Source organism: Nannobrachium achirus (genome assembly GCF_963921795.1).
Source record: "Nannobrachium achirus genome assembly, chromosome: 13".
NCBI classification, from domain to species: Eukaryota; Metazoa; Chordata; class Actinopteri; order Myctophiformes; family Myctophidae; genus Nannobrachium; species Nannobrachium achirus.
In genome coordinates, this window is record NC_137833.1 from 21,844,108 (window position 1) to 21,872,056 (window position 27,949).

The 27,949-nt window shown below is 40.5% G+C and overlaps 1 protein-coding gene across 1 annotated transcript; it reads left to right on the forward strand.

The window, feature by feature from the left end:
- Positions 1-153: 153 nt before the first annotated feature.
- pcca (propionyl-CoA carboxylase subunit alpha) lies at positions 154-27,869 on the forward strand. Its single transcript, XM_080739945.1, has 23 exons — positions 154-219; positions 2,374-2,451; positions 4,186-4,233; positions 4,527-4,595; positions 5,363-5,476; positions 7,284-7,337; positions 13,714-13,845; positions 15,151-15,187; positions 16,534-16,612; positions 16,821-16,923; positions 17,094-17,188; positions 17,582-17,732; positions 19,735-19,878; positions 20,089-20,163; positions 20,352-20,420; positions 20,657-20,732; positions 20,841-21,054; positions 21,463-21,565; positions 21,765-21,863; positions 22,016-22,069; positions 23,665-23,805; positions 24,401-24,478; positions 25,243-27,869. The coding sequence occupies exons 1-23, from the start codon at positions 166-168 to the stop codon at positions 25,309-25,311; spliced, it is 2,136 nt and encodes a 711-aa protein (XP_080596071.1). The 5' UTR covers positions 154-165; the 3' UTR covers positions 25,312-27,869.
- Positions 27,870-27,949: the final 80 nt, after the last annotated feature.

Sequence of the window (27,949 nt, forward strand, 5' to 3'; positions counted from 1 at the left end):
ACACACACACACACACACACACACACACACACACACACACACACACACACACACACACACACACACACACACACACACACTCCCATTCTTCTCGTGATTGGAAAAAGAGGAGAGACACCCCTCCTGACGTCATCACGTCGCGGTCACGTAGTCAGTTCATCCAGCATGGCGGCGTACATGGCGGCTCTGTCTCTGCAAAGACTTCTGTCTGCCGTTAAGGTGAGACCACGGCCACAACAGTAGACAGCTGGGACTCTAGCGCTGCGGTGCACATTTTTACTTCGCTTATGACACAGTTACTGAAATTATTAAGGTTAATAGTTGTCCTTGGCTTGCTCACACAATGTCAACATTAGCAGCCATAGCATCAGTTAACTGCACGTTACTCTTAACCACGGCGTGGAGGAGGGTAACGTTAGTTGTATTCTTCTTAGAAAGATATAGTTATGTTAATATTTGTGGTGTATATAACATGCGTTATAACAACTAATAACACGTATGGTAGTTGATACTATTCTGGCTGTTGCTGTCAATGTCAAAGCGTCTTTACCATTAACCATTACCATAGTGCTTACTCAAGGTACGGTATTCTATATGCTTTGAAACCATAACACATCAAAAATAAAGTCTGCTAGCCAGTCATGATTTCGTAGATGTAATAGATTTCTGAAAGCTTTATTGCACAATTTAGTAAGTCAACTTGACATATAGGGTACAAGGATCCATATCCACAAATGAATACATCTGTCTTATTGTTGTACAAGGACCCAACCCTACCCTCCCTGCCCCTTCCTTGTATATACTGTACATACTGATTGTTTAGACTTACTGTTACCTGCCCCTTCCTTGTATATATTGTATATACTGTACTTACTGATTGTATAGACCTACTGTTTTCTTTTTTTCTTTACATATCTACTGCATAGTACTGTGTTCTATTTGTCTGTCATTCAATGTTATATGAGATGCTTTAATGGTTTCCTGTTGAAATAAGCTTAGTCTTTTCATGGATCTCCTTTTAGTAGACCTTGTACCAGTGAACTGTACCGTCATGAATCTGTACATTTTCCTATGCAAACTTCTAATAAAGCCTTCAATCAATCAATCAATCATATAGGCTACGCTTCTTGAACATGACTTGTAGGGTTTTGTTGGGATAAAATTACACAACATACACAAATCTGACATATTTAGTACCCAGCACAAAACCTTATATAGAGTAGACCATTGAGTAATTGCACCTAAACATGATTTTATTGAGCATGTTATATAGCACTGAGTGAGCACACTGGCCAATACACACTAATATGTGGGTTGTTTGGAGGTGTTAGGCAGCAACAATTTTATCATTTGATATTTTCTTGAAATAAGTGTTTGCTCCATTTGGCAGCACAGACATCACATATCAGGGTTAGGTATTGCAAGTGTAAAAGTCTGCTGATTAATCATTTTTGTAATGTGTAGTACATAGATAATACTGGGCTTGAAGTTGGACAGAAGTTGCTGAGATGGAAGTTATGTTTTGGATAGGTTGACCATAATATACTGCCGGACATTGGCAATGTGGTGGCAGTGGTGGAAAAAGTACAATTTTTTTTTACTTTAGTAAAATTATCAATACTGCAATATAGAAATACTCTGGTACGGAATTCAAAATGTACTTGAGTAAAAGTATGAACGTTTTGGCATCAAAAAGTAAAGAAATGTTTTAAAATAGCAGATCTGCAAGCTCACAACGTGTCGTGAAGCGTCACGTTGTGAGCTTGTAGATCGGCTATTTTCAAATTGCGTAGGTATAAAGTAAGGCCTAAAGTCGTTAATGTATGTTTTATAATATTATAATTTATATCTGAAAAGTAACTAGTAACTAAAGTTTTCCAAAACAAGTTAGTGGAGTAAAAGTACAATATTTGGATTTGAGATTTAGTGAAGTAAAAGTACTTCACTACTTCTACTAAAGTATTGGAAATTGGAAATACTCAAGTAAAGTACAAATACCTCAAAACTGTACTTAAGTACAGTACTTAATTAAATGTACTTAGTTACTTTACAACACTGATGTCCAGTTTCAAGCTGTGTGTTCTGAGTCCCAACAATATCTGTGAAAGACTAAAATGTCCAGGGTTTCAAGATTCGCTACCAAAATGTCCTGGTTTTTGCCACAATTAAAATGATAATAGTTGTTTTCAGCAATTGTATACGTATCATGTTCTGTTCATGTACATGCACACACCTAACCAATCAGAAAACAATGCATTGGTTTGATTGCGTGTCTGATGCACACATCTGTGCGTGTACAAAAGTGCACATTCTTTCTTGGGTCCCAGTTTGGAGTGTTGAAAATATTGCCACCCTTGACTTTGTGTTTTGCAGCATGCCTCATTCCACTCCAAATACTGTGTGGTGGCAGGCAGGGCACACTACTCCACCGTCTATGACTCCAATGAGAAGGTATGGCTTTGCTCTGATTGTTTAAATCGTAAATAGTCTGCCTGTCTATAGCGCCTTTGCCCTTTATTAGGGTGACCAGACGTCCCGGTTTGGCTGGGACTGTCCCGTTTTCAAGCTGCGTCTCCAGGTGTCCCGACAAATATCTCTAAAACACTAATATGTCCCGGTTTTCAACATTTACTACAAAATTGTCCCGGTTTTCGGCAGAATTAAAATAATAGTAGCTGTCTTCAGTGGTTGCATAGACATTTATCATGTTCTTTTCATGTAAACATGTTCACATGTTCACCTAAACAATCAGAAAAAATGAACCAATACTACAAAATTGTCCCGGTTTTCGGCAGAATTAAAATAATAGTAGCTGTCTTCAGTGGTTGCATAGACATTTATCATGTTCTTTTCATGTAAATATGCTCACATGTTCACCTAACCAATCAGAAAACATGAACAAATACATAAACGCTGAGGGTGTTTGTCAATCACTCACTGCCTGTATGCAACCCGAAGGTGCTTATGTGCGCGCGCATGAACATTAGAGAATGGGCGCGCGCAGTAACGTGCGCATTGCTTTGAGGGTCCCGGTTTTAGGCAACAGTGGTTTGCGTCCCGGTTTGAGCGGCTGAAAATATGGTGGAGGCAACTATGCAAGGCAATAGGGAGAATCTGTGGGGTCAGTGTCTTGTTCAAGGACACATTAAACTGAAGTCAGGAGGAGCCAGGGATCGAACCGGGAACGTTAAGCCTGCCAGACGGCCACTCTGTGAGGCTCTTTTGTTTCTTTCTTATTATCTGCCCTCTTTCTCTGTTTTCTTAATGATCCCAGGAAACCCTCATTTCCCCTAAAACTCAGCGTAAACAAGATTTCACCTCCTTAACCCGAGTTCCCCCTTGAGCTAAAAGCTCTGTAGCCTCTGGTGGTTATCGAGGACACAGAGGGGGGGGCAGCTGCACTGTAAATCCTGAGTGAACTCAGAGTGTGTTTTGATTGATTGAATACTGTATTAGCAGGTTTGTTAACAGTACATGTATTACAAAGGTTATGCTAAAAGGATATCACAAGTGTGCACTGCAGGTAGTTCCATTTGTATTCCAGTGGTGGATGCAGAGCGTATCTAATCACTGAAAAATCTAGATGTGCCTAAAGTTTTTTTTATCTTTTCCAAGCCCACCTGTAGATCTGCCCCTGTTACACTCTCTGAATGTAATTAACTGTGTTTCTGTCTCTCCACTGTACCTGTCAAATAGTAGTGGGCAAAACCGTTAATTTCAGTAAATGAATCATTTCGTTCATGGCAATGATTCGTTCACGTTCACCATTCAGTAGCGCGATTGTCCCTTGAAAACTATTACGGGAGTTTTTTTTATCACGTCGCGCGTACAGCCTGCCCTCCCGTCCTGTCTGCCGAGGGCTATTAGGGGGAGGGGACGAAAAGCAAAAGCGTGAACGTAACAGTTTAAGGAAATGAACGAATCGTTCATGATTCATTCTTGTGATTTGTTCTTATGAACCCGTGAACAACACATTACTACTGTCAAATAAAGGCTCAGAAAAGCATGTCATGTCAACGTCTATTCACAGCTTTGGGAATACAGTATTATCATACATAAATACAAGACAATTTAAATTTTGAATGGCTTTATTTTTAGATTTTCCATTTGTTAAAACATTCTTCAGTGTCATTAAAAACATGAAATGTGTTGCAGAGCTAATCTGTGTGTTTTCTCCTTCCACAGACCTTTGATAAAATCCTGATAGCCAACAGAGGGGAGATTGCCTGCAGGGTGAGACTGGCTCAGACAGTACTATGACTGCAGCATATTGACCACAATAATGTTGCAAATTATTGTAACAAGTGGTGTTTTGTGCTAAAGAACTCCAGTGTAAAATACACTTCTGAGATATGAAACTTCTAGTATGATATCTTTTATTAACCTTTCTCGATATTTTGTCCTTTAACGTCCAGAAAAACGGCAAGTTAGTTTTGTTTTCTTCTGTCCATGGTTCTATGGTGTTGATCCTACAACAATGTCTAGTGTTTAACATTTAGTTTTGTATTTATGGTTCATTCAATCAGGTCATGAAGACATGTAAGAAGATGGGGATTAAGACGGTGGCTGTACACAGCGACGTAGACTCTAGTGCTGTGAGTCGAGTCTTGTTATCTTGCTCTTTCCTTAAATGGCACCAAAAATGTTCTCTGTCTGAGTGGAAAAAGGACCTACCTGAAATCTGCCATTATCACAACATTTTATTTATTATCTTTACTTATTTTTCACATGCTTTGTTCTTCCCCACATGATGAACATACAGATTATGGCAACATTTGTCTTTGCAAATCTGTCTTGAAGACAGAAATGCAAAGTTGGAATAGTAAGTGGGGCCGGCTAAGTACCTCCTCCTTTTCACACATGTATGGAAAGGCCTCCCTAAAGACCCAGAGAACGGTTCGGTAGCCCTCCCCCTCCCCCCATACACTCACAAACAAACTTTGCAACCTTGTTGTTCCAGATGTTTATGTTAATGAGGATTTATCCTCGTGGTGACAAAGTCTGTCACTCACCCAGCGTGGGGGGTGTGTGTGTGTGTGTGTGTGTGTGTGTGTGTGTGTGTGTGTGTGTGTGTGTGTGTGTGTGTGTGTGTGTGTGTGTGAGTGTGTGAGTGTGTGAGTGACACCACTAGCCCACACAGTTGGTGAGCGGTTATAATCAGAAAAAAAAACATACATTCCAAGGTGGACATAATGAATTACTAAGCCAACTGTACATTTGTTTAATACTAGTTACACACACATTCAATAAATAGCCTATGTGAAGACAGATTCTGATATTGTACTCTTAACTGTTGAGATGGTGTACATGTGTGATAGAATTTCAATACAGTGAGGTGTTTACTGTATATGTTGGATTCTAGGTCCATACAAAGATGGCTGACGAGGCTGTGTGCGTTGGTCCTGCTCCCACCAACAAGAGCTACCTCAACATGGACGCCATCATGGATGCTGTCAGATCCACCGGAGCCCAGGCTGTAAGCACACAGCATCTCTTCTTAATGCATCCATCTGTCCAGAATTCTGCACATGAATATCATGGCTCCCGCGTATTGAAATGAAACGACGCATCCATCAATTACAACAACTTAGTTGCAATTTTGATTGATGGACCACATGAATCTGCAAGACAATGATGAAATAGTAATTTATGTACTACCTTGCTTATTGTAAATCGCTCTGGATTAAAAGCATCTGCCAAATGCCTAAATTGTAAATTGTAATCAGGCAGAATCTTTTTTTAAATGCAGGGAAACCCAATTGAGTCCTAAGTGCGACAGTTTGATGTACAAGCATGTTATTTAAAGGGGCATTGCAATATTATGAATGAATCATAACAAAAAAATCGTCTTCTCATGGGAATGGATTCTCTGCTTGGAGATGAATTAACTAAATAGTGGTCTCTCTTCAAGAGACAAGAAGGTGGCTTCACACACTGGTAGCTAAAGTGTCAACATTTTATAATGGGACGCAGTGTAAAATAAAACAACGTTTTGGCAGACGTTTTTAGAGGTGAATTAATCATATGAACCCTCACAACCCTATTCTGGGGAATGTCACAATATAGCACTTGGCAAAAAAAACGTTTTGGTGAGGGGAGAAAGGAGGGGAACTTGGTGTTTAAGTGGTTAACGTGTGCTGGAGAAAAAGGCATTAATGCATTAAATGAGATCACACTGTGAGTTTAGTTTAGTTAATTAGGATCCCCATTGGTTACAGGTTAGAAAATGAGATGACTCGCTGGGATGGGTGGACCTAGCCTTGCCCACCATGCAGTCGTATGCAAAGGTTTTAATAGTAGATCGCATGTTATTTAGACATGCCAGGTTAATTTGTTGACTTGGCATCCTACTGTATAGTTTTAGATATTTTACTGTTTTTACTGACGCTAGGTTCTTGGTTTACCTATGACCCTATAGTATAGAGGCCAAGAGGAAGTCCCACCAGTGGAATACACTGTATTTATTTGGCTCTCTGGACACTCATGGTTGGTTTACCATTAACTAGCCAGCATTGCTACCAGCCTGAGGCAGCAAAATGTGTAAAACCATGGTAAAGGTCTTACAAGCAGAGACTTCTAACAGAAATATGTTTAGATTTGTCAGTGTAGCAGCTGTTGAAATGCAATGTAAGGAGAGCAGGAATGAGAGAGGCGTTCAATGGAAGGAAAGAAGTGTCTGAAGGGTTTCAGGTTTCAATGTTGTCTCTGGTACCTGGCTGGTAAACTTAAGGCTGGACTACAGGGGAGTAGAAGAAGAGAAAAATAAATTGAAGAAATTAGGGTCTAAACCAGAGGTTCTCAAACTTGGGATCGGGACCCCAAGTCGGGTCTGCAAATTATTTTGTGCGTTCCCCAGATGATTAGCTTAATGTAAAAAAATATATGTCTCACTCAACGGTAAACAAACCAACATAAGTCTATACAGGGTATCTGCACATTTATAAAGTGACAATTTAAGGATTTTCAAGACCGTTTTAATACCAAACTGTCAAATATTAAGTAAGCAAGAGGCGGACATTGTGACAATAGCAGATCTACATGTAGATCTGCTATTTTCATAATATTTATCTGTGGAACCGAGTCACATTAAATGTAATACCTACAATTCCAAGTGCTTGTCAGGGTGGGGGTCCCCAGTTCATATATGTTTATTTTGGGGGTCACGGCCTAAAAAGGTTTGAGAACCCCTGGTCTATTAAGCAGTGAGATGAAAGAAGTAATTCTGTGTTCAAATCTAAAACAAATGCACTGATGAGGGCCTCGCTCTCTCCCCCTCTCTTTAGGTTCACCCTGGATATGGCTTTCTCTCTGAAAATAAAGAATTTGCCAAGAGACTGGTAAGCAACTAAAGGCATGTTTTCACTACAGTTCCGGAATTTTTCCTGCAAAATAATTAGCATAATAATTTTCAACCTGCCGGGAGTTTTGTTTTTTGGGTGTTTTCACATGAGCAAAAATGCAGGCATTGCCATAAAATACATCGTTTTCACTAAAACCATTGTCACGGTATAAGTCCGTGTTGCCAGACTTTGCGAGAGAAATAAGCAACCAGGTGTACGAAAATAAGCCCAAAAAGTGATATTATCTAGGCCACAAGAGCACTTTAAAACTAAACGCATCGCCGCATCAGCTACTTGAAAAGTGATCTAGAAGCTTACAACAAATAAAACGCAACCAGAAACTATCAAATTATATATAAGCAACTTTACGGAAATCAAGCCCATAGTCGCTTATAAGTAGCAGGCATGGCAACACGCCATACAGTCTCACTGCTTGTTGAGCAGCCGTAACGGGTGCTTCGAGTCTTCGCTTCTGTCTTTCTTTTTCTCTCTCACCCGGCCTGAACGGTTCCTGAACCCTTCAAATGGATTTAACAAGTTACAAGACATATTCTTCATGCAAAAACACATAAGGTTCAGAAAGGATCGCTGCATGATGCAACGTGTTGCACTTGTGGGCTTATAGATTATTAGCTGTGTTTTTCTTTTCTTCACGCAGCACCATAAACGATGGATGACCAGAGAAAGAAAGAGACTTCTGCTGTGTTTGTCAATGCGATTCTAGCCTAAATAATTAATCCCCTATACAAGGTGAAGCTGTAGACCTACTTTATTTCTATATATTCCTTTACATTCAGGTCGTTTTCAATCCCAGATACAATGTTTTAAACTGTTAACTGGCTCCTTTCATGCACCTGGTTGTAAAAAAAACGGCAAATTCGCAGCATGCGTTTTCACTGGAGGGAAATGTGTATTGTCACGGTACTTTCAGCGAAAATTACTAGGTATTTTCACGTCACGTTTGGGGCACCAAAACTTCCGGCACACAAAATAGGTGGCCGTTTTCACATGGCGTGAATTTCAAAATTGCCGTAATTTTGGAAAAAACTTCCAGAAGTTTTGCTCTATGAAAACGGGGCTTAAAACACTCCTAATTAGACCCCCTTTCTTACTCTGGTATCTTGCTCAATCTTTCTGGCCTCCCTCTGTGATGTGAAGTCTGTTAAAGGTGTGAATGGTCGTCAAGGTGAAGGACTTGATAGCTTTAAAACAAAGATCTGCTGCCAAAAGGCTGCTGATAAGACACTAGATCTCTATATTCAGAGAGAGAAACACACAAACATAACCTCAAATGATGTTGGATTGAAGTCAACACCAGCCTGATATTATAATAATGAGTGAATGTGTGTCTACAACACATTGAAATTTGACTATATAGTCACAGGTAATTTTAGAAGCAAACACAGAATGAGTATGACATTGAGGGTTCAGTCCATAATGCAGCAAACTCCTGGGTAAAAACTAGTGAAGATGATCCTGACATGTTGAACACACTTCTGTCACAAAGTGAAAAGGAGATCTAAACTATTGCCTGTAATGTTGTTGATTGAAACCCAGTCCAAGAAAACGTGTAACACATTGGACCCTTGCATAGGGTGACCAGACGTCCCAGTTGGCTGGGACTGTCCCGTTTTCAAGCTGCGTGTCTCGGTTAAATATCTCAAACACTAATGTCCTATTTTTCAACATTCACTACAAAATTGTCCCGGTTTTTGCCAGAATTAAAATAATAGTAGCTGTTTTCAGTGGTTGCATAGACATTTATCATGTTCTTTTCATGAAAACATGCTCACCTAACCAATCAGAAAACAAGCACTCACTGCCTGTATGCAACCCTGCGTGTATGTGCGCGTGCACAAACGTTAGAGAATGGCCATGTGCATGCGCGGTAACGTACACATTGCTTTTGGGTCCCGGTTTTAGGCAACAGTGGTTTGCGTCCCGGTTTGAGCGGCTGAATATATGGTCACCCTACCCTTGCAGCTCAACTTATTTTTTCAGAATAAAAGCACTCTGGGTTATAAAACGAAAAGCTTAGGATTGAAATGTAGTGCAGATGTTTTTGGAAGTAGAGTTTATGGGGAATCTTAGGGTAAGAAATGCTGGCCTACAATTTTGCCATGGGCCTATTTGTGAGAATTATCGTTAATTTCAGTGACTCAAGTCATTTTGTTGCTGTTCACTAAAAGATTAGTTGAATCTCTACTCTCCACCCATATGGAATGGATAGAAGTTATTGATATTGATTTAGAAAGTGGACAACATCCACATATATTCACTTGATATGATTATGTTTCAATTAATAAACTAGCCATACATGCATTATGTGAGAGAGAGACTTTCTAGGATTCAAATTCAAACATTAACCATGTTGAACCTAAAATCTCTATTATGGTCTACAAGCTCACAATGTGATGCGTTTTGAGCTAGTAGATAAGCTATTTTCGGCAAAGAGATTTGGTGTAGAAGGGGGAAAAGAGTGGACCAACAGAGCTGACGCAGGTAAACAAAGCATTATTCTTGTAAGAATAGAGGGTTTAAGTGGTTAAAGCCCAATATGACACTCAAGTTATAACTTATCAGTTACTATTTTCCATCTGCTGTTTCGGGTAGTGTATCATGGATTTGCTGCTGATTCTTTTAAAAGTCATAATTTTCTGTTGTGAAATTGCCGTACAGTAGTGTTCAAAAAGGGAGGCCAGTTTAGGCATTCATGAGAAGTTCAACTCATAATGCTAATCACACGTCCTGTGCACAATGTTTTCTCACTTTGCTTTACAACTTGGGCTATGTACAGTCGAAGGCTATGTATAACAGGACAGGTCAGTGAATTGGCCATCAATTTTCATTGTTTCTGTGTGCGTGTGTGTAAAAGAGTGTATGAATGGACCATCAAGGGCCTTCTGTGTGTGTGGAAACGGAGATGTCATAACATTAGCAGTTGAATGGGGCCCCCTGTGTGTCAGACAGTGGGGAAACAGTTAGTGCAGCTTTATGCATTGCAAACGCTCCCCGGGGCCATATGCATGGCCCTGGGCTAGAAGGGGTAGGGGTGAGTGTGTGTGTGTGTGTGTGTGTGTGTCGGGGGTAAATTGGGGGTAAGGACCCTCTTAGCATGAGAAAGAGCCTGAAGGTGAATAGAGCAAGAAGGATGGCGCGGGGGTGGGGGGCACTATTGATGCACCGACAAAATGAATAAAAAAGGTTGAGGTTTAGTTGTGGTATTTGAGAATGATTTTAATTTTAAAGCAAGTCTCACATTTAATGCAGTATTATATATTATTTGGGTCCCGAAAGGCCTGTATGGAAACCTGGTGGAAACGCATCTCTCAACTTGAAACACAATTAAAATTTAATCCAGAAATAAGCATGCTACTCCCCTGTTTAAGCAAAGGGGGAGTCTGAAACTGAATTATTTTAATGCCAGGTATGTTTGAACATACAAGGAACCTTTTTGATTGATTGTTTGAATACTTTATTATTCATAAATGTATACAGCACAGTAAGACATTTAGGCTAAAAGGACAAGACAAAAAAAATAAACTCCTGAGGACTTGTTTCCATTGTGATCCTATGTATTCAACTCATCAACAACTTGTCTTGGTGAGGTTGGTGCATTTACTGCTTTACACTAAATGGCATATTAAATCGTTATTTACAGTTTTAAATGTATGTTAATGTAAAGATATAGATAGAAACTACATGCAGTATAGAGAATATGCCTAAACGTATTTAGACTTGAATAAATACATGTGAATTGTTGCACTTGTTTGATTATGTACACAGAAGGTAATGCCATGCCTTGTTTATTACACAGGAGGTAATAGTGGCAAGGCCAGAGGTGATGGTAAAAGTTGCAGTTGGTAGTGCAGGCACATTGCATCGTGCATGCCCTGCATGCTTGATTGATTGAATTGCGTGTGTGAAAAACAACTGTAAATCATTAATGGAAGAAATCAAGGACATTAAATGTAACTGTTCAAATACAAATTGCATTAAAACAACATTTCTCAGAGACTTCTTGAGCATTCTGAGAACTATTTCAAAGTGCCAGTATGGCAATTCACGAAAGTTGAAACTTGAAATGAATACATTTGCTATAAATCCTGGATTACAGTGCCATGAAAGAGTCTGTAAATCACAGTGTGGAGCATTCTCAAGTACAGCATACTTTGCCCAGATCCACTGGTACCATCCATTGTCAAAGTGTCTTTTCTAGCCTAAGTAAACAGCGTAAACAGCCATACAACAGCCAGCACTAACATAACACTCCCATCAGGGTGATTGTCAATACCCAGCAGCTGTTTGCACCTTGTACAATGGTGGCACACTGTGTCTGTGTGTCAGAGTGAGTGTTTGTGGCTGATAGATTGGCAGCTCAGACGGTTTAATTGTGATTAAATTGTGAAAATTCACAACATCACTGTCCCTGACAAAAACACACACACTCCACCTTCTACAATGTAAAAGGTGGGGTACCGTATGTGTGTTTGTGTAAGGGACAGGCCATATAACATTATAAGTAGCTGACATTGGCCTTTACAAATCTTGCAAATTTGCAAATCTCTAATTTCAGATTAAGTTAAACTGTAAATGATTGTTTCACTAACATTTTCTTTATGCCTTTGTGGGGACTTTTTATGTTAAAATAAGAATACATATAGTTAATGTTTTGTTTTATTTTTTTGTCCTGTTTGTCAGCAATTTCTAAAAGTTTATTCTAAATCTGTTGGCCACAGAAAAGGTGAACTGCTGCTAATTTAGCAAATAATATTGCAGGTATAGCAGCATAAGACTGAAAGGGCTATTTTCATACATCTGATGTTATCTTTATTACAGATTGATTGTTTGATGTAACTAGGTAGTGCTTAGATCTCTCCCCTCAGGCTAGGACCTTTTCTCCCCAGCTTGCCTTATTTTTCACATTTCCTGAATGCATCAGTAACGGTGGTCAGATGTTTGCTGTCTATTGTCCTGTATGGGAACTGCTGGCTCCATTCACTTTAATGGGGCTATATTAGCACTAAGCCGGGATCCAATCTGCATAGCAACAGCACACTCAACTGGCTTGCAATTGGCCTCCAGCAAGACCATTACAACAACAGTAAGAAAGTTTTATCCCACCAAAAACAATAATACAAAAACCCAAATGGAAGCTTTAGTAAAATGCCTTTTTGTGCATTTTAATAGATAGGTGATTTGACAGACTGCTATAAAGATATTTTGATCAGAATGAGGAGTTGCAGACAGAATCTTTAGATTAGTAGAGTAGTTTTCCTGTCAACCCGTATCTCCAGAGGCCATACTAATGTAGTTAAACATGCAAATGTATGTGATCTCTAATTAGTCATTGCCTCCCTGAGGGTATATTTCTGACTGCGAGAGAGTGTGTGTGTGACAGTGTCTTTTGCCCTCAGGTAATACCAAATTAAACTCTTCCTTGAATATTCCCCATATAAAAACAGAAAAGAAACATGTATATCTTTATGGTGCATGTATATCTTTGGATGATGAAGTGTATCAGCAGCAGTGAATCCTTCAACAACCACAAAGACGCTGACGCCCTACCTGCTCAGTGGTCACTTTCACTTATTAAGCAAAAAAAAAAAGAAGTGGTTTACCCATTAAAACCTGAGGCTGATAATAAAAATGACTTTTAAATCCAAAACTATTTTCATATGACAAATTCATAAAAAATAAAAATAAAACATACCGGTACAAGCGGTGCTTGCATAATATGTATATAATGTGCTATTTTTGAGGAGCCAATGCACAAATGTAAATGAAAGATGCTTTCACGGTTTTAATGTGTTAAAGGGATATTCCACTTTGAAAAAAACGTTTGGTTATTTTATCGTCTAATCAGGCTTTTGGGAACACACTGAACAGTTATTGAATGTCTTCATTCAGTATTTAGATATTTGATCATTCATTTCCCCCCATTTTCCCCCCTCAATGAAAACAACTGTCCTTTTTTTCTGGTGACTCCTGACACCCTCTGAATACGTGAGCAGGCCGTGTTTTTTTCCTGGAAGGAGGGAAATGAATTATCGAATATCTAAATAATGAATGAAGAAATTCAAAAACTGTCCTGGGTGTTCCCAAGAGCCTGATTAGACGATAAAATGACAAAAAGTTTTTTTGAAAGTGAAATATCCCTTTAAGTCTTAAAGCCTTCTTGACTAGGGTCCCCCAGGGGTGTGTACCCCCCCCCTTCTAATCTCTTCAGGCAGAAATAGTCAATCTACAAGTTCACAAGGCGTTGTGAGCTTGTAGATGTGCTTTTTTGTTTGCCTACTTTTGCTGAATGCTCACCTATCAGGGTTCATGTGTTTAACGTTTAGCGCTAATATTGTACTTTTGTGTGTTTGAGGCGGCAGAGGGGGTGGCGTTCATCGGCCCAGACACTCACGCCATCCAGGCTATGGGGGATAAGATTGAGAGCAAGCTCATCGCCAAGGCTGCCAATGTCAACACTATACCAGGCTTTGATGGAGTTGTCGAGGTATTCACATACATTAATTCACTGCTAACTTCACTCACATTTATATTAGTGTATCATTTTGACCGGGGTCATTAAGCTTCAGACTTTTTACGGCTATCAGGATTCTGACAATCTCATAATGGTTGCGACGAAAACGTGATTTTGTCCGAAAAGTTAAGGTAAGGAACATTACAACAGCTTTCACTGTGTCAGTGACATCTGACCTTAAATGAGTGTAGATGACTTATGGATACACAACCCCAAGCTAAAACCTTACACATTTTGCTTGGTATCAGAGGCGTAACGATCCAGAATTATGGAAATGCTCAGACCAATCCTGTACAGAAAATAAACACCAACTAGTCCTGTGCCCGGGGGTGTGCGATGAGTGATTGAATGTAGGTGTCTCAGAAGTAATGTTGGAGAACACAGACTGGTGCTCGTTGGGCAGAATAGTCACCATCGATGGCCAGTTGTGCAATACCCGGTGTATCCGTCTGTCTGGATGCCCTGCCCGCTGGCGCCACACCGGGTAGGGGGCGGGGCTCGGCGCAGCGCCTGGTAAACACTGATCAACAAAAATGACAAATGCACTGTACTATATTTATCTTGACACATATGGGCTGCTTCTGTAATCCATGGCTACATCATCCCTGATCCCTCAAGGGAAACATTATCCTTTTTATACATTATACTCACAATGTGAGTAGCTGGATCTGAGCGCCTTCCAAATGACTTGTCCATGTGGTGCTAGCTAGGGATTTTGATCTTTCAGTAAAGCCAACTACGCCCTCTAGTGGCCAGAACGTCTCAAGACAAGAAAAATGTTTATATCCAAACAATGACCGAATGTTTAATATTAATGTATATCTATAATTCTTTTTTGATTCTAAATATATAAGTGACTGTGAGGTGCCTTTTTGTGTTGTTAACTCAACTATAGCCTTTCTACAGTATGTTCACACTATCAGTCTTAAAAAAAGAATACGCCCACCATTATGTATATAACATTCTTTTTTTTTTTTTTTTTACTTTTTTCGGCCAAGCGGAGCATTCAAAAAAGTGTAACTTTTTGGAAAACAAACTGGATTTATTTTCTACTCCTGTAAACAAAAATATATATATACTAATTGGGATTTCCTTACTGTGTCCTGGATCTCCTTTATCTAATTTCTAAGTCATGGGAGAAAGTATAATAGCTTTTACCTGTTCAGAGACTATCATGGAAAGAGCCTGCAATGCTTTGTAAACATAGTCCATTAGAATTCAGTTATAGGGCTGCATTGTTGAGACACGTGTGTAACAATAACTCTCCCTTTGTCACAGACGGTTGAAGATGCTGTTAAGATCGCTAATGAGATTGGTAAGTAAACATTATGTCTAAACAGGACACTGTGCATCCAGGTTGTCCAAGCATTATATCAACACAATTGGCCATGTTTAGGAGGAGGGAAGCCAAGTAGAGAGGGCGATCTTTGTCACTGTGCAATTGTCCAATAGCAGCGGCAACATACTGTAGATATGTGTGGGGAGGGTTAATGGATATAACCCAACGAATATGAAGAATTGGCTTAAAAAAGAGGTGTGTGTGTGTGTGTGTGTGTGTGTGTGTGTGTGTGTGTGTGTGTGTGTGTGTGTGTGTGTGTGTGTGTGTGTGTGTGTGTGTGTGTGTGTGTGTGTGTGTGTGTGTGTGTGTGTGTGTGTGTGTGTGTGTGTGTGTGTGTGAAACTACATTACCTAGTTTCCTCAATGTGTGAACTGTGGTGTCCTATATTTTGCCAGGACACAAGGACAAAGGAATCAAAACACACACGTACACACACACACACGCATGCACAATGCACATGTACACACACACTGCTTCAGAAGCTTCCTTTGTGGCCTGACATAAAAATTCCCTATCCTTCTGTGCAAGACAAGTTATGGATGTTGCTACAATGTTGCTACAAATCCATGTCAACCAGCTTCCACTTGCTTGTGCCAAGATCATGACCTACACAGCGCTGTTGCACAACAATATTTCCAATGCTGCGTTCACACTGTCGGCAACTACAAAAAAATTCAAAGCAACACTGTGCCCACCCTCTCTCATCCAATATGGCCCAGTTTCCTACTGCATTTCGTCAGATGATGTTTATCCATTAAAAAAATGTATAACCAATTTAAGTACTGGATCATTTAAACTACCTAATTACTTCACATGACTTGTGACTTTACATATTAATGTAATGTAAATACACCAGACTTGGTACAATGGTACACATTTTCATCCACAGTCACCACAAAATAATAACATAAATACAAGCAACAATAGAGTACATTACACAAGGAAAGAACAGAACAGAGATACAAAAACAAAAGTACAAAACTGAAACAGTCTGTTGGTATTAGCCAAGTTTGTCTCAATTTGACTTAGACAAATTGCGGTCATATCACGTTTTTTGGTCGACTAGGGATGGGCAGAGGTTCTTTGATTTGAAACACAAGAACTAGGACGCCCAGTGATGAGAGATTGTTGTTGGTAGGTTACACTGATTGATGGGTTGCGTTGTTGTTTCCACTGAGGAGCTGGTTGTTTTGTTGCTACAACTGTATTGTGCTAGGTACCCAGTAATGACATTTGCTTGTGTTATTGCTATGTTATCCAGTGATAGGATGGTTGTGTTGTTGCTAGGTTCCCATACTGTGATATGCTTGTGTTGTTGCTAGGTTACCCAGTGATGATCAAGGCGTCTGCAGGAGGAGGCGGGAAAGGAATGAGGATTGCCTGGAACGATGAAGAGACAAAGTACTGACTATGTTCTTACTCCTCTCTCTTTGCTTCTCACAGGACTATACAATCCTCTCTCCTTCCACTCTCTCTTCAACATTCTACCTCACTAGCTTCATGTCTCTTTATAATACTTTCTCGTTATTATAATTACACTTTCATGTTTTTCATGTCTGTCTGTCTCTCTCTCTCTCTCTCTCTCCCTCTCTCTCTCTTGTGTGTTCAGGGAAGGTTTTCGGTTCTCATCTCAGGAGGCGGCCTCTAGCTTTGGAGATGACAGATTGCTCATTGAGAAGTTCATAGACAACCCCAGACACATAGAGATACAGGTACCACACCCACCCTTGCACATACACACACAGACACAGACGCACGCACGCACGCATGCACATGCACACTCACACACGTTTCCAATTACACCTAATGTGTGTTGTCACCCTAGTTCAATATCAAGCATCAGAAAAAAAATATTTGTGTACTTGTGTGCGTGTGTATGCAGGTATTGGCTGATAAGCATGGTAATGCTCTGTGGTTGAATGAGAGGGAGTGTTCTATCCAGAGAAGGAACCAGAAGGTGGTGGAGGAGGCTCCGAGGTCAGTAAACCTCTCACTTACCCCTGCTTCTGTCTGGGTTTCTATACACTGCACATGAGTCCAAGGATTTTACACTGTATAGAAATGAGGAGAGATTGCACACGATAACCTCCCCCATACAACAGTCCTGGAAGAGAATTTTACTCAGATTAGCAACACGTGTTGGAACTTGAAAGTATAACTGAGTCAAAGTAATTTAAATCTGTTAAGTTAAACTTTATTTTAGTGTGTTAACAGACATTTCAGAGCTTTTGTCTCAAGCACAAAGTTGTTTTTTATGGGTTTAGTTTTCCCTCTCTGTTCTGTTCTTCTGGGTACATTTGGGGGTCCTTTACATGAAAGAGTTTGAGAACAACTTGCTGTGGTGTTGAAATGTGTGCTGTGTTTTGACAGTACGTTCCTGGACCCCACCACCCGGCGTGCTATGGGCGAACAGGCTGTGCAGCTAGCTAAGGCTGTCCAGTACTCTTCAGCAGGTACTGTAGAGTTCCTAGTGGACTCACAGAAAAACTTCTACTTCCTGGAGATGAACACACGGTTACAGGTAATGTGTGAATCCAGGGTGTGTGTGTCTGTTTTAGGGTTGTTGGTTGAAAGGGGCTGCTCAATTAATGAAATAATAATAATAATAAAAGCTGTCATTTATGATGTCAGTAATATGAACTGAGTCATCTCAATATTTTGGTAAAGTTTCGGAACAATCTGACCTCCCATTGACGTAAAGTATAAAATCAAAGTTCTAAAAAGTAAATTCTAGTGCAATGTCTGTCTGTCTAGAGATCCCATTGCGGGGCTGTAACCATGTCTTGTGTTGACACAAAAACTCTAATAAACAGCTTATATTTTATTTTTGGGAAAGTGAAAAAAACGGGATTCGTCACTATCTGCATATGCTAATGGTCAATGCACAAGAACGGCACTGTTTTGGTACACCAGGTTGCGAGATTAGCCCCCTTCTACTACCCATGCCACAAAAAAACAGAACGTCCAATTTAACTCATTCAGTGCCTTTTCAAAATGGCCGCCAAGTACCAGGATGCCACGTTCCTAAATTTCTAGTGCACGGATCAATTTTTAGTGCACGGATCGTGCACGCCCATGCCTAGATCATGCATCCGCTTGGAAATCCGTTCAGGCATTCATGAGATAGAAGTAGTGTTGCCCGATCACGTGATCGGATCGGCCACCGATATGGTCATTTTTATAAGATCGGTGATCGAAAAAAAAATCCCTCGGCTTGGTACCCTAGACATAATTCGGCCCTTGGCGAAAACTAATTGGGGAACCCTGGCATACAACAACATTTGTGACGTGTGGCTGGAAACAGTTATAGGCCTATATGTGATTATGAAGAAGTTTACTGAGGTTTTAGACATATTTTAGTTAGTTTAGTTAGTTAGTTCAACACAGGATATTTAAATGTAATATTTTGTTTTGTTTCGTTTTGTAAAAAAAAGTAATAGAATTATGTTCTTATTGCACTATTCTGCTCTTAATTTGATTTAGTTTGCATGGTTATTTTGTGGTACACTACTCATAAGCTTTGTTTTTAATTTGTTGATTCAGTGCTGCACTAAGTGATAGAATGAATAGAATTTTTTTTCTTAATGCCTTGCCAAAAGATCGGATCGGGAAAGATCGGGATCGAATCGGAGGCAATAATATTTAATCGGTATCGGATCGGGAGGAAAAAAAACGTGATCGGGGCATCCCTAGATAGAAGCCTTCAAAGTCTTCAAATGTAAACAAAGATGGCTGCCATTTTGAAAGATGTGTTTGTTATGGGGCTAAACATGCAATTTCGCGATTGCGATCATGCCTAATACATTTTAGGCATTTTTGAAGAAAAAAAAAAACTGGGAAACTCGGGCAGTGGCAGTCTGGGGGTACTGAAATAACACGGGAAACTCGGGCCTGGCAACATTATTGCCAGAATTGGCATTTGGGTAGATGGTTTAGAGGACATTTCATGGGGTCACTCAAATGGTTAGGATTCATCATCCAATTAATAATGAACATGCTCGGCTTTGGTTTCATGGCAATCTTGAAATGTACAGTATTGCGTGCACATGGATATTTTGGTCAACGGTGGTGCTCGAATAGAGGCAAGGCATCAAAGTTTTAAGGATTCATCCTTAATATTCACAGCAAATCCCCTAGCAACCCAGGTAATAGTTTTCCAGATGTCATGTTTGCGACCAAATGGACCTGATGGACAGGATCAGCCCTACTCATTTTGGTGACCCCATGGCCTGGATCATTTGCATTGAAATATTTACGTGACAAATTACTGGCAGAATCACACAAAATAGAAGTGACTGACAATGTCTGTGAATATTACAAATTACAAAACATCACCAGATCCCATGTGAAGAGGGCTCTAGTGGTTGTGTTCATGTTTTGGGCAGGTGTCAATTTATTTACCCAAAACTAAGACGTTTCTGTGTGTGTTCGTAAGTGTATATTTGTGTGTATCTTTTAAAGAGAGGGAGGAGGGCATACTGTACTCAACTAAACTTCATGGATTTGTACCCTTTGACTCCTAGGTGGAGCATCCAATCACTGAGTGTATTACTGGTTTGGACCTGGTCCAACAGATGATCCGTGTTGCCAAAGGTTACCCTCTGCTGCACAAACAAGAGGACATCCCCATCAATGGCTGGGCCTTTGAGAGCCGTGTTTACGCTGAGGTAACACTTTATTTCTTTTAGAATATTGTCCATATTTATGTCTCCGCCAGGCCGAAGGCGTGGTCAAAATAGATTTTTCATATTCTAGACCTGTGCTCCGAGGGGCACACTTTTATAGTCTATAAAAGTCTTTATATTTTCATGTTTTCATGTATTCTCACCTTTTTGCATCACTTCTCTTTGACTGTGCTTGTTCTGTCTCCCTGCCAGGACCCATACAAATCCTTTGGTCTTCCCTCTATTGGACGACTGTCCCAATATCAGGAACCACTCAACATCAGCAACGTAAGTGTGTTTGTGGCACTGCCTCTGTATGTACAAGATTAGATTTTCTCTTTCATGCTCATCCAGAGTTTATTTTGATAGATGAGACATCATTCCATGAATCAATGGTAACGTATTAAACAGAAATAATAATAAATAATTATACACCTTAACTATACACATTTTCCTGTGTGTCCTCGGTGTGACAGGTTCGTGTGGACAGTGGCATCCAGGAAGGAAGTGACATCAGCATCTACTATGACCCCATGATTTCTAAGGTCACACCTTTATGTAAAATCAAGTGATTACTTTTCAACATTATGTTAGGGGAACATATTTATAATTTTACATACTAAGCACCTGAGATCTGATTGTCAATGTACTTTTGAGTTCGCGTGCTACCTTATAAGCTTACTGTAAATACAAATATTGAAATATAATAGCGTAAAAAAACAAAACTAACCTAAGGGGAAGCAGGTCTCAACAGCAGTATTGTGTCCCTCTGTGCTCATAGTTGGTGACCTATGGTGCTACACGAGCTGAAGCCCTGGCCAAGATGGAAGAGGCCCTTGATAATTATGTTATAAGAGGTACTCACATGACTTTACATAGTGCTAATATAATACAAGAGCGGTTCATAAACACACTTGGACACAGATATCAAACATACATCCTTATTCAGTGTATTCCTTGCTCAGGTGTGACCCACAACATCCCCCTACTGAGAGAGATCATCACCCACCCACGCTTCATCTCTGGTGACATCAGCACCAACTTCCTGCCAGAGGTCTACCCCGATGGGTTCAAAGGCCTCCAGCTAGGGACCGAAGGCCGCCGGGAGCTGCTGGCCTCAGCGGCAGCGCTCTACGTAGCCTCCCAGCTCCGCTCACAAAAGTTTCTGGGCAGCCCGCGGTAAGTGTAAAAATGTGCCTACAGTATCATAAAAGTAAAATGGACCCATTTCTGCCTGTTTTTTTCACTTGTCAAATAAAGCTCCTTATCTTCAAAACAAAAATAAATAAACCTGAAACAGCTAAAGGTAGAGCGTGCAAAAGGTTCAACATTTATAAATTCTCACATTGACATATTTTTTCAGATGCACTTCACAAAAATAAAACATGCATTTGGGAAGAAATGCATCAGAGCATCAGAACAATTAAAACATTTAATTCTTAATCCAATTGAATTTAATTGCAAATGCTTGTTCTTTTAACTTGGTCTTTCTCTCATTGTGTTCCTGTCTTGAATTTCCAGCTTTTATGTCTCGGCACACATGGAAATGGAAAATATGATCTGAGCTTGTGTGTGTCTGTGTTTCAGGGCGTCCGCTGCTCCTCTGGAACAGCATCAATGGGATCTGTGTGTTGAACTGGGGAATGACCACCACATGCTGTCTGTTAATAGATCAGGAAACGCCTATACTGTGAGTCTCTCACTCACACACACACACACACACACACACACACACACACACACACACACACACACACACATTGACACACATTCACAGTCTATGTGGTTTTAGATCTATGTAAATGTATTAAGTCAAGGGAATCAACCAAAATGGCATGATATGTATAATGTGCAGTAAAATATATCTCTTTGTATTTGTGTGTGTTTAGGTGGAGGTAGATGGAGGTAGTGTACAGGTTGATGGGGAGTGGAACCTTGCTTCTCCTCTACTGCCGCTCACTATCAATGGCACAACCAGGATACTGCAGGTAACACACAAATGTCATGTTCACACTGTATCCACCATGGGGTTTTGTTATTAGACTTATGGGCTTCTATTTTTGCATTCAGTAAGAAATAAGAATACAGAGTTGTATAACAAAATGAGTGACGTGTGATTTCTTTTTATCCTGTTTTCCAGTGTTTATCCAGAAGTGCTTCAGGAGAGATCACGTTACAGTACCTTGGTACATCGGTAAGAGTGTGTGTGTGTGTGTGTGTGTGTGTGTGTGTGTGTGTGTGTGTGTGTGTGTGTGTGTGTGTGTGTGTGTGTGTGTGTGTGTGTGTGTGTGTGTGTGTGTGTGTGTGTGTGTGAGATTGTGCTTTACCTTAAACTTTTTTGATATGTCCCACACGGAGAACTAAACGTGGATGTTGCAAGGCATAAAAGACACAGAGCAGAACACATCAAAGGATCAATTAAGTAATTTCTTTTCATCAGTTTTTGAGAGAGACAGAGAGACAGCAGGAATGCTAAGAAGTAGACAGTGTAGGAGAGACAGACAGCAAGAAAGCAAAGATGGAGACATAAGTGAGACAGTGGTAGGAAAGCTGTGAAGGGGAAGCACGGGAGCAAGCTACTGGCGTGTTTAAATCATACATGCTGAGGCCTGCATGTTGGTCTGGAGTTTTTTCCTGTGAGCGGGCAATTGAAAAGTTTCATTTGAAACATACATGCATGATGCTGTCCATCTACTAGACACATTGTTGAAGCTGGCTACCAACCAAACAATTATAAGGAAGTTTGGCACAGTGGTGCAGGAAATGGTCTACTTGCTTCCGAGGCCAATGTTCAAAGCCCTCCTGCAGAGCCACAAAGCTAATGTCTTCCTGATGTTCGGCTGTGTTGGGATGTGTTTGTATGAGTGCTGTTGGTGTGCATGTCTACTGCATGAGCATGTTGTGTAATTCCTTATGATGGCATTTATCCCTAAGAAATGTAATTGAGACCAAAAGTGGTCATGAGATGTTCTGACTGACAAAGACCAGTGTGAAATGGGAGGAAAATCTAGTTATTCATTAAATTGTGTCCCAAATTCATGGACAATTCAAAGGTCATGGAATCGACACATGTCCTTGTCCGTCTCAACATCCCTACATCTACTATGGCATCCTTACCTTGTCCACTCCTTTAAAGTTAGCTCTAATTTACTGCTCCCGCCTGTTTCCGTTACTCCTGAGAATGTGTGGGAAAAGCAGACTTTTCTGCACTCAGCCAGCAGGGGGGCCCTGGACTCTACCGCTAGAGGAGAAGGGGGACAATCCCTATATCTTTAGACACAAAGCTAAAGGAAGACAGCTTGTCGGTATCCCTGCGGGGCCTGTTATTCTTTCTTTCCGTTTTTTCTTTTTTAAAGCCCCCCTCCTGTCTTTTTTTTTTTTTTATATATATGTCTTCCCAATACATTTTGAAGTTGCTTGTTTTGTTTTTGTATTTAACAACTCACCATTCTAGTCATTTTCAATGACTACTCTGGTCCCTGTCGCTGCCAAACCTGCCATGTTCACCTGCCATACCGGGGAGTGTCATGGGGAGAGCATAATAATAAAATAATATTAATTATTTGGTCCCCATTCCTTTGCGGTATTTGTTACTGCATATTTACACATACATATACATATATAAATACATATACATCGCTGCCGGCTTCTGTCCGGCATAGAGGGATATCAAATATGAAGTCCCTATTTCAGCCCAGTTGGCATTATAATCTATGCCAATATATGACAATTGTTAGGCACCTCTGTGTGTCCGTTTGTCTTACCTGTCCTGTGTGTGTTTGTTTGTAGTTTAAAGTACGTGTCCTATCCAAGCGGGCTGCAGAGCTCAACTCCTTCATGCCAGAGAAAGTTCCAGAGGACTCGAGCAGCATCCTGCGCTCACCCATGCCGGGAACTGTGGTCGCTGTGTCTGTCAAGCCTGGAGACACAGTAAGGACAGCATTGAACATTGATGCTTATGTTAAATATATATAAGCAGAAGCATGATTACACAGATTGCATTTATATTGATAGTGTGTACTGTCACTGTTTGTCCACATGTGTTCCACAAATGTATAGTAAAAGCAGACAAACAAAGGGTCATTCTCATGGTAAAAGATCCGGTTCCGGTTGGAGTCAGGGCTCGGAGAATTAGGCATTTAGGGGTTGGCGTTAGGGGCCAAAAACGGCAAAAAAGGAAATGTACAAATTGTATTTTTTACACATTTGTTTTTGATGTCTCCATGAGGATATACATACAAGTGTGTGTGGGTTGGCGTTAGGGGCCAAAAACGGCAAAAAAGGAAATGTACAAATTGTATTTTTTACACATTTGTTTTTGATGTCTCCATGAGGATATACATACAAGAGTGTGTGTGTGTGTGTGTGTGTGTGTGTGTGTGTGTGTGTGTGTGTGTGTGTGTGTGTGTGTGTGTGTGTGTGTGTGTGTGTGTGTGTGTGTGTGTGTGTGTGTGTGTGTGTGTGTGTGTGTGTGTGTGTGTGTGTGTGTGTGTGTGTGTGTGTGTGTGTGTGTGTGTGTGTCTAGGTTGCCGGGGGACAGGAGATTTGTGTGATTGAAGCCATGAAGATGCAGAACAGCATGACTGCTGCCAGGACAGCTAAGGTATCCATCTAATACTGTTAATTTCTGTTGTATCTCCATCTTTCATTTAAAAGTAGCCATTGTTTATTATGCCATTTGCTATAAGACTATTTTCAGCGAACAGATTTGGTGTAGAGAGAAATAGTGTGGTGTAATATATAATCTCTGCTTTGTCACCTGTATGCCTAAAAGTGTCAAAGATCTGTATTCAAAGATAAATTGTAACAAACATCTGTTCACTTTAACCACATGAACCCTTGCGTCTCAAGACCTACAAGCTCACAACGTCTTGCAGTGTGACACATTGTGAGCTTGCATATCAATCTGTCATTTTCGGTAAATATTTGGTGTAGAGGGGAAAAAAGGACGGGGTAGAATTTTCATTTCATTCCAAGGGGTGTGTTAAAAAAAATGACTCTGGACACAATTAGTTCGACCAGACCAATGCTGAGCCCTGATTGGTCACCCAACTCTTTGGGGTGAGAAAATTAATTCACAATTGAGCGGGGCCAGACCCATATCCACCACAGGCAAGTTTTTTTGCCCAGGTGGATTGGTCTGGTTCCAGGCTATCGTAAACCACCCTCGCAACTGGCTGGTTTACCAGGTTATACATAAATACCAATGTGGACCAAAAATGGACGCCACTCAAAAAAAAAAGAAAAAGAAACCAGCATTGCTCATTGTACAAAGGAATTTCAACTGTGTGTGTGTGTGTGTGTGTGTGTGTGTGTGTGTGTGTGTGTGTGTGTGCGTGTGCGTGTGCGCGCGTGCGCGCGCTCCAGGTGAAGAGTGTCCACTGTAAAGCGGGGGAGACGGTGGGAGAGGGAGACCTCTTGGTGGAACTAGAATAACCTTCTCCCTCGGATGACACCATGTTGCGAGGTTCACAGCTGGCTGCTTCCTGACGGGATACATAGATGCACAACGAGACAGGATGAACACCTGTAAACGAGGAATGACATTCCCTCTGTGTCTGTTCTTTTTGTTTCCTTTTCTTTTTTCCCCACATTTTGTAGGTTTTCTTTGTGTGTGTGTGAAGGTGGCTTCTTTGACCAAGTGGTTTAACTCCTATTCCAACTGTGTAGACATTTCTTATGCCTAAGCCCAAGCCCTTGGCAATCATGAATGGGTACATACCTGCTGTGTTTATAGTGCTGCACCAATAATTAAAAAGCAATAGAATAGAACATGACCAGGGGTTGACACGAATGGTTGCCCGATTGCACGGGCAAGTAGAAAATATGTACTATATGCAAACCTGTAGCGACTCTATCTGGCTAGCCATCGTCAAAGAAAGGGGGAAACGGCGCCCTCTACTGTTTTGTTCTTTTTCATCCTGCAGCGCATAGAAGTCTGTTCTCGAGAGATTAATACCAATGCAACAACCGAAACAGAAAAGGGCTTATTAAAGACACTGCCCTGGCGCGTTGGGTTTATGCACGTACCAACCACTACTCATACTTACCACACTCCCACAAAGAACATCTGCTGGGCATGCACTTTGGTGTTACAGTATGTACTGTGTGCCTCTTTTTGTTCTCTATAGGCAGGTGGGATTTTGTGTTTGTAGGGACTGGGAAGTAACCTTTTGTATCGGTGTATTATCTGAGCTAGAAATGGTGATTAAAAGGCATTAGTTTCGAATCAGTCTATGCTTACCTGCCGCAAGCAACAGTGAGCTGAGCAGTGATTTAGCACTCATATTTTCGTTCTGTAGAGTTGTATCTGTAGATTGTTGTTTTGGGGGCAAGTGAACATGACCTTTGGGCAAGTAGGACATGACCTGTACTTGCTTGATGGCGGCCAAGTGCTTTTGAAACATTGTGTCAACCCCTGGACCATTGTCACTTTTTAGCATATCGTACTGTATCAGTGCAGGGAAGTGCAAAAGTCCACACTTGGGTCAAAGGGGAGAGATTTGGGTCTGTTTCTTTAACTGTTGTCTACTTTTCCTTTATTGAGCCTTACATGTTTGGGTTCAGCTGTTGAGTGTCTGTCTTTGTGTTGTGCTGAGAGATTTTTGGATTGGACAAGAGTGTGGGGGAATTGTGATTGGCCAGGTGATGGACTGGTTATCGGCAAGGGTTGACTCTGTCCCTCATTAATATAGTTGTGCCTTGTGCTTCTATGAAGTGAGGATTTCACTGGTGTTACTTTGCTGTGTTAAATACTGTAGATAGGAATGTACGTAGATGTATAAATATGACTTGAAATGACTCTAAATTTCGAAAATTATTATTCCAATTTTTAACAGACATAGGCCTACATACAGTATCCATGTCCGTATAATGATTTCTTTCTTTTATAATAATGTTCTGTTTCCTGCAGACTACCATACCAGACAAGAAAGGAAAATATTCTAATACATGTCAACTGGTTTAGTTTGATTTAACAGGCCAGGTATTGACCATTTTCTTGCCACATCTAGCAAAGTGGTTTCTTCTCATTATGTCTAAAGGAGAACATTTGATTTGGATCCTTGAATGTCACTGTCTACCCATCATGTCATAAGAACCCGTAATTCTTGTGTAGTATAGATTATTTTATTCAGAGCTGCACAGAGAGCAGTTCTACCTTGAGGCCTTTGTTAAAGACCTTAGCATAAGCCAAGGGACAAATAAAGTGATTGTGTTTCTTTTCCTACCATTTCATGTTCAAATACCTTTTTGAGGGTTTGATTCCCCGTGTTGCCTCAGGCTTGGGAAAGAAAAAAAGAGAGCTGGTTCCGGTTCAATGCGAATCAATTCGTTTATTCTCACTAGTCACGGTACGAGTTAGAATAAAAGATTAACATACCAAACGATTATTATACCAAAAGAAACAACGATTATACCAATTTAAACCAGTTGTTAAAAGAAATCTATACTGGTTCCGGTTTGGTGGTTCCGGCAAACCTGTTGTCCGCCTGATGACTACAACATGACGTACTGTAGGTTATTTACGCTCCCGACCAGATCAGAGACATGAAAATGGTACTGATCCCAGGCTAGGTGACTCCATGTGTATCGGAAGAGAGTTGGTTGTCTACACCCTCCAGACCAACAACAATGACTGGCACTATACAAACGGGGTGGAATTGGCCATGACTAAAAAATGTGGAGAAAAAACAAACAAAAAACAACTATCAGTTCAAGGCAGAAACACTAGAAGCGTTCAGCATACCCTACAGACAGTCAGACACATTGAACTGTTGAACTTCCAGAGTTCAGAACCTGTTGGGATTGTAATGGTCTTTGTTCTCTCCCATGATATTTTTGTGTGCTAAAACTGCACGGCAAGATCAGATTGATTGTATTTTTATGGCATCGGACACACACACACACACACACACACACACACACACACACACACACACACACACACACACACACTACTAAGTAGTTGACAATGCTGGAAACAAGCATACTGTATGTATGCTTGTTTTAGGGGGAAATGTTTGTTCTGGTACAATTCTTTCTTTTTTTTTTTACAATTGAAATTAGTTTTTTT

Excerpts from the sequence above, each read along its gene's own strand:
- pcca (XM_080739945.1), top strand. The coding sequence starts at position 166 with ATGGCGGCGTACATGGCGGCTCTGTCTCTGCAAAGACTTCTGTCTGCC. Across the intron at positions 20,164-20,351 it reads AACCACTCAACATCAGCAAC|GTTCGTGTGGACAGTGGCAT; the intron begins GTAAGTGTGTTT and ends TCGGTGTGACAG. Across the intron at positions 21,566-21,764 it reads GATCAGGAAACGCCTATACT|GTGGAGGTAGATGGAGGTAG; the intron begins GTGAGTCTCTCA and ends GTGTGTGTTTAG.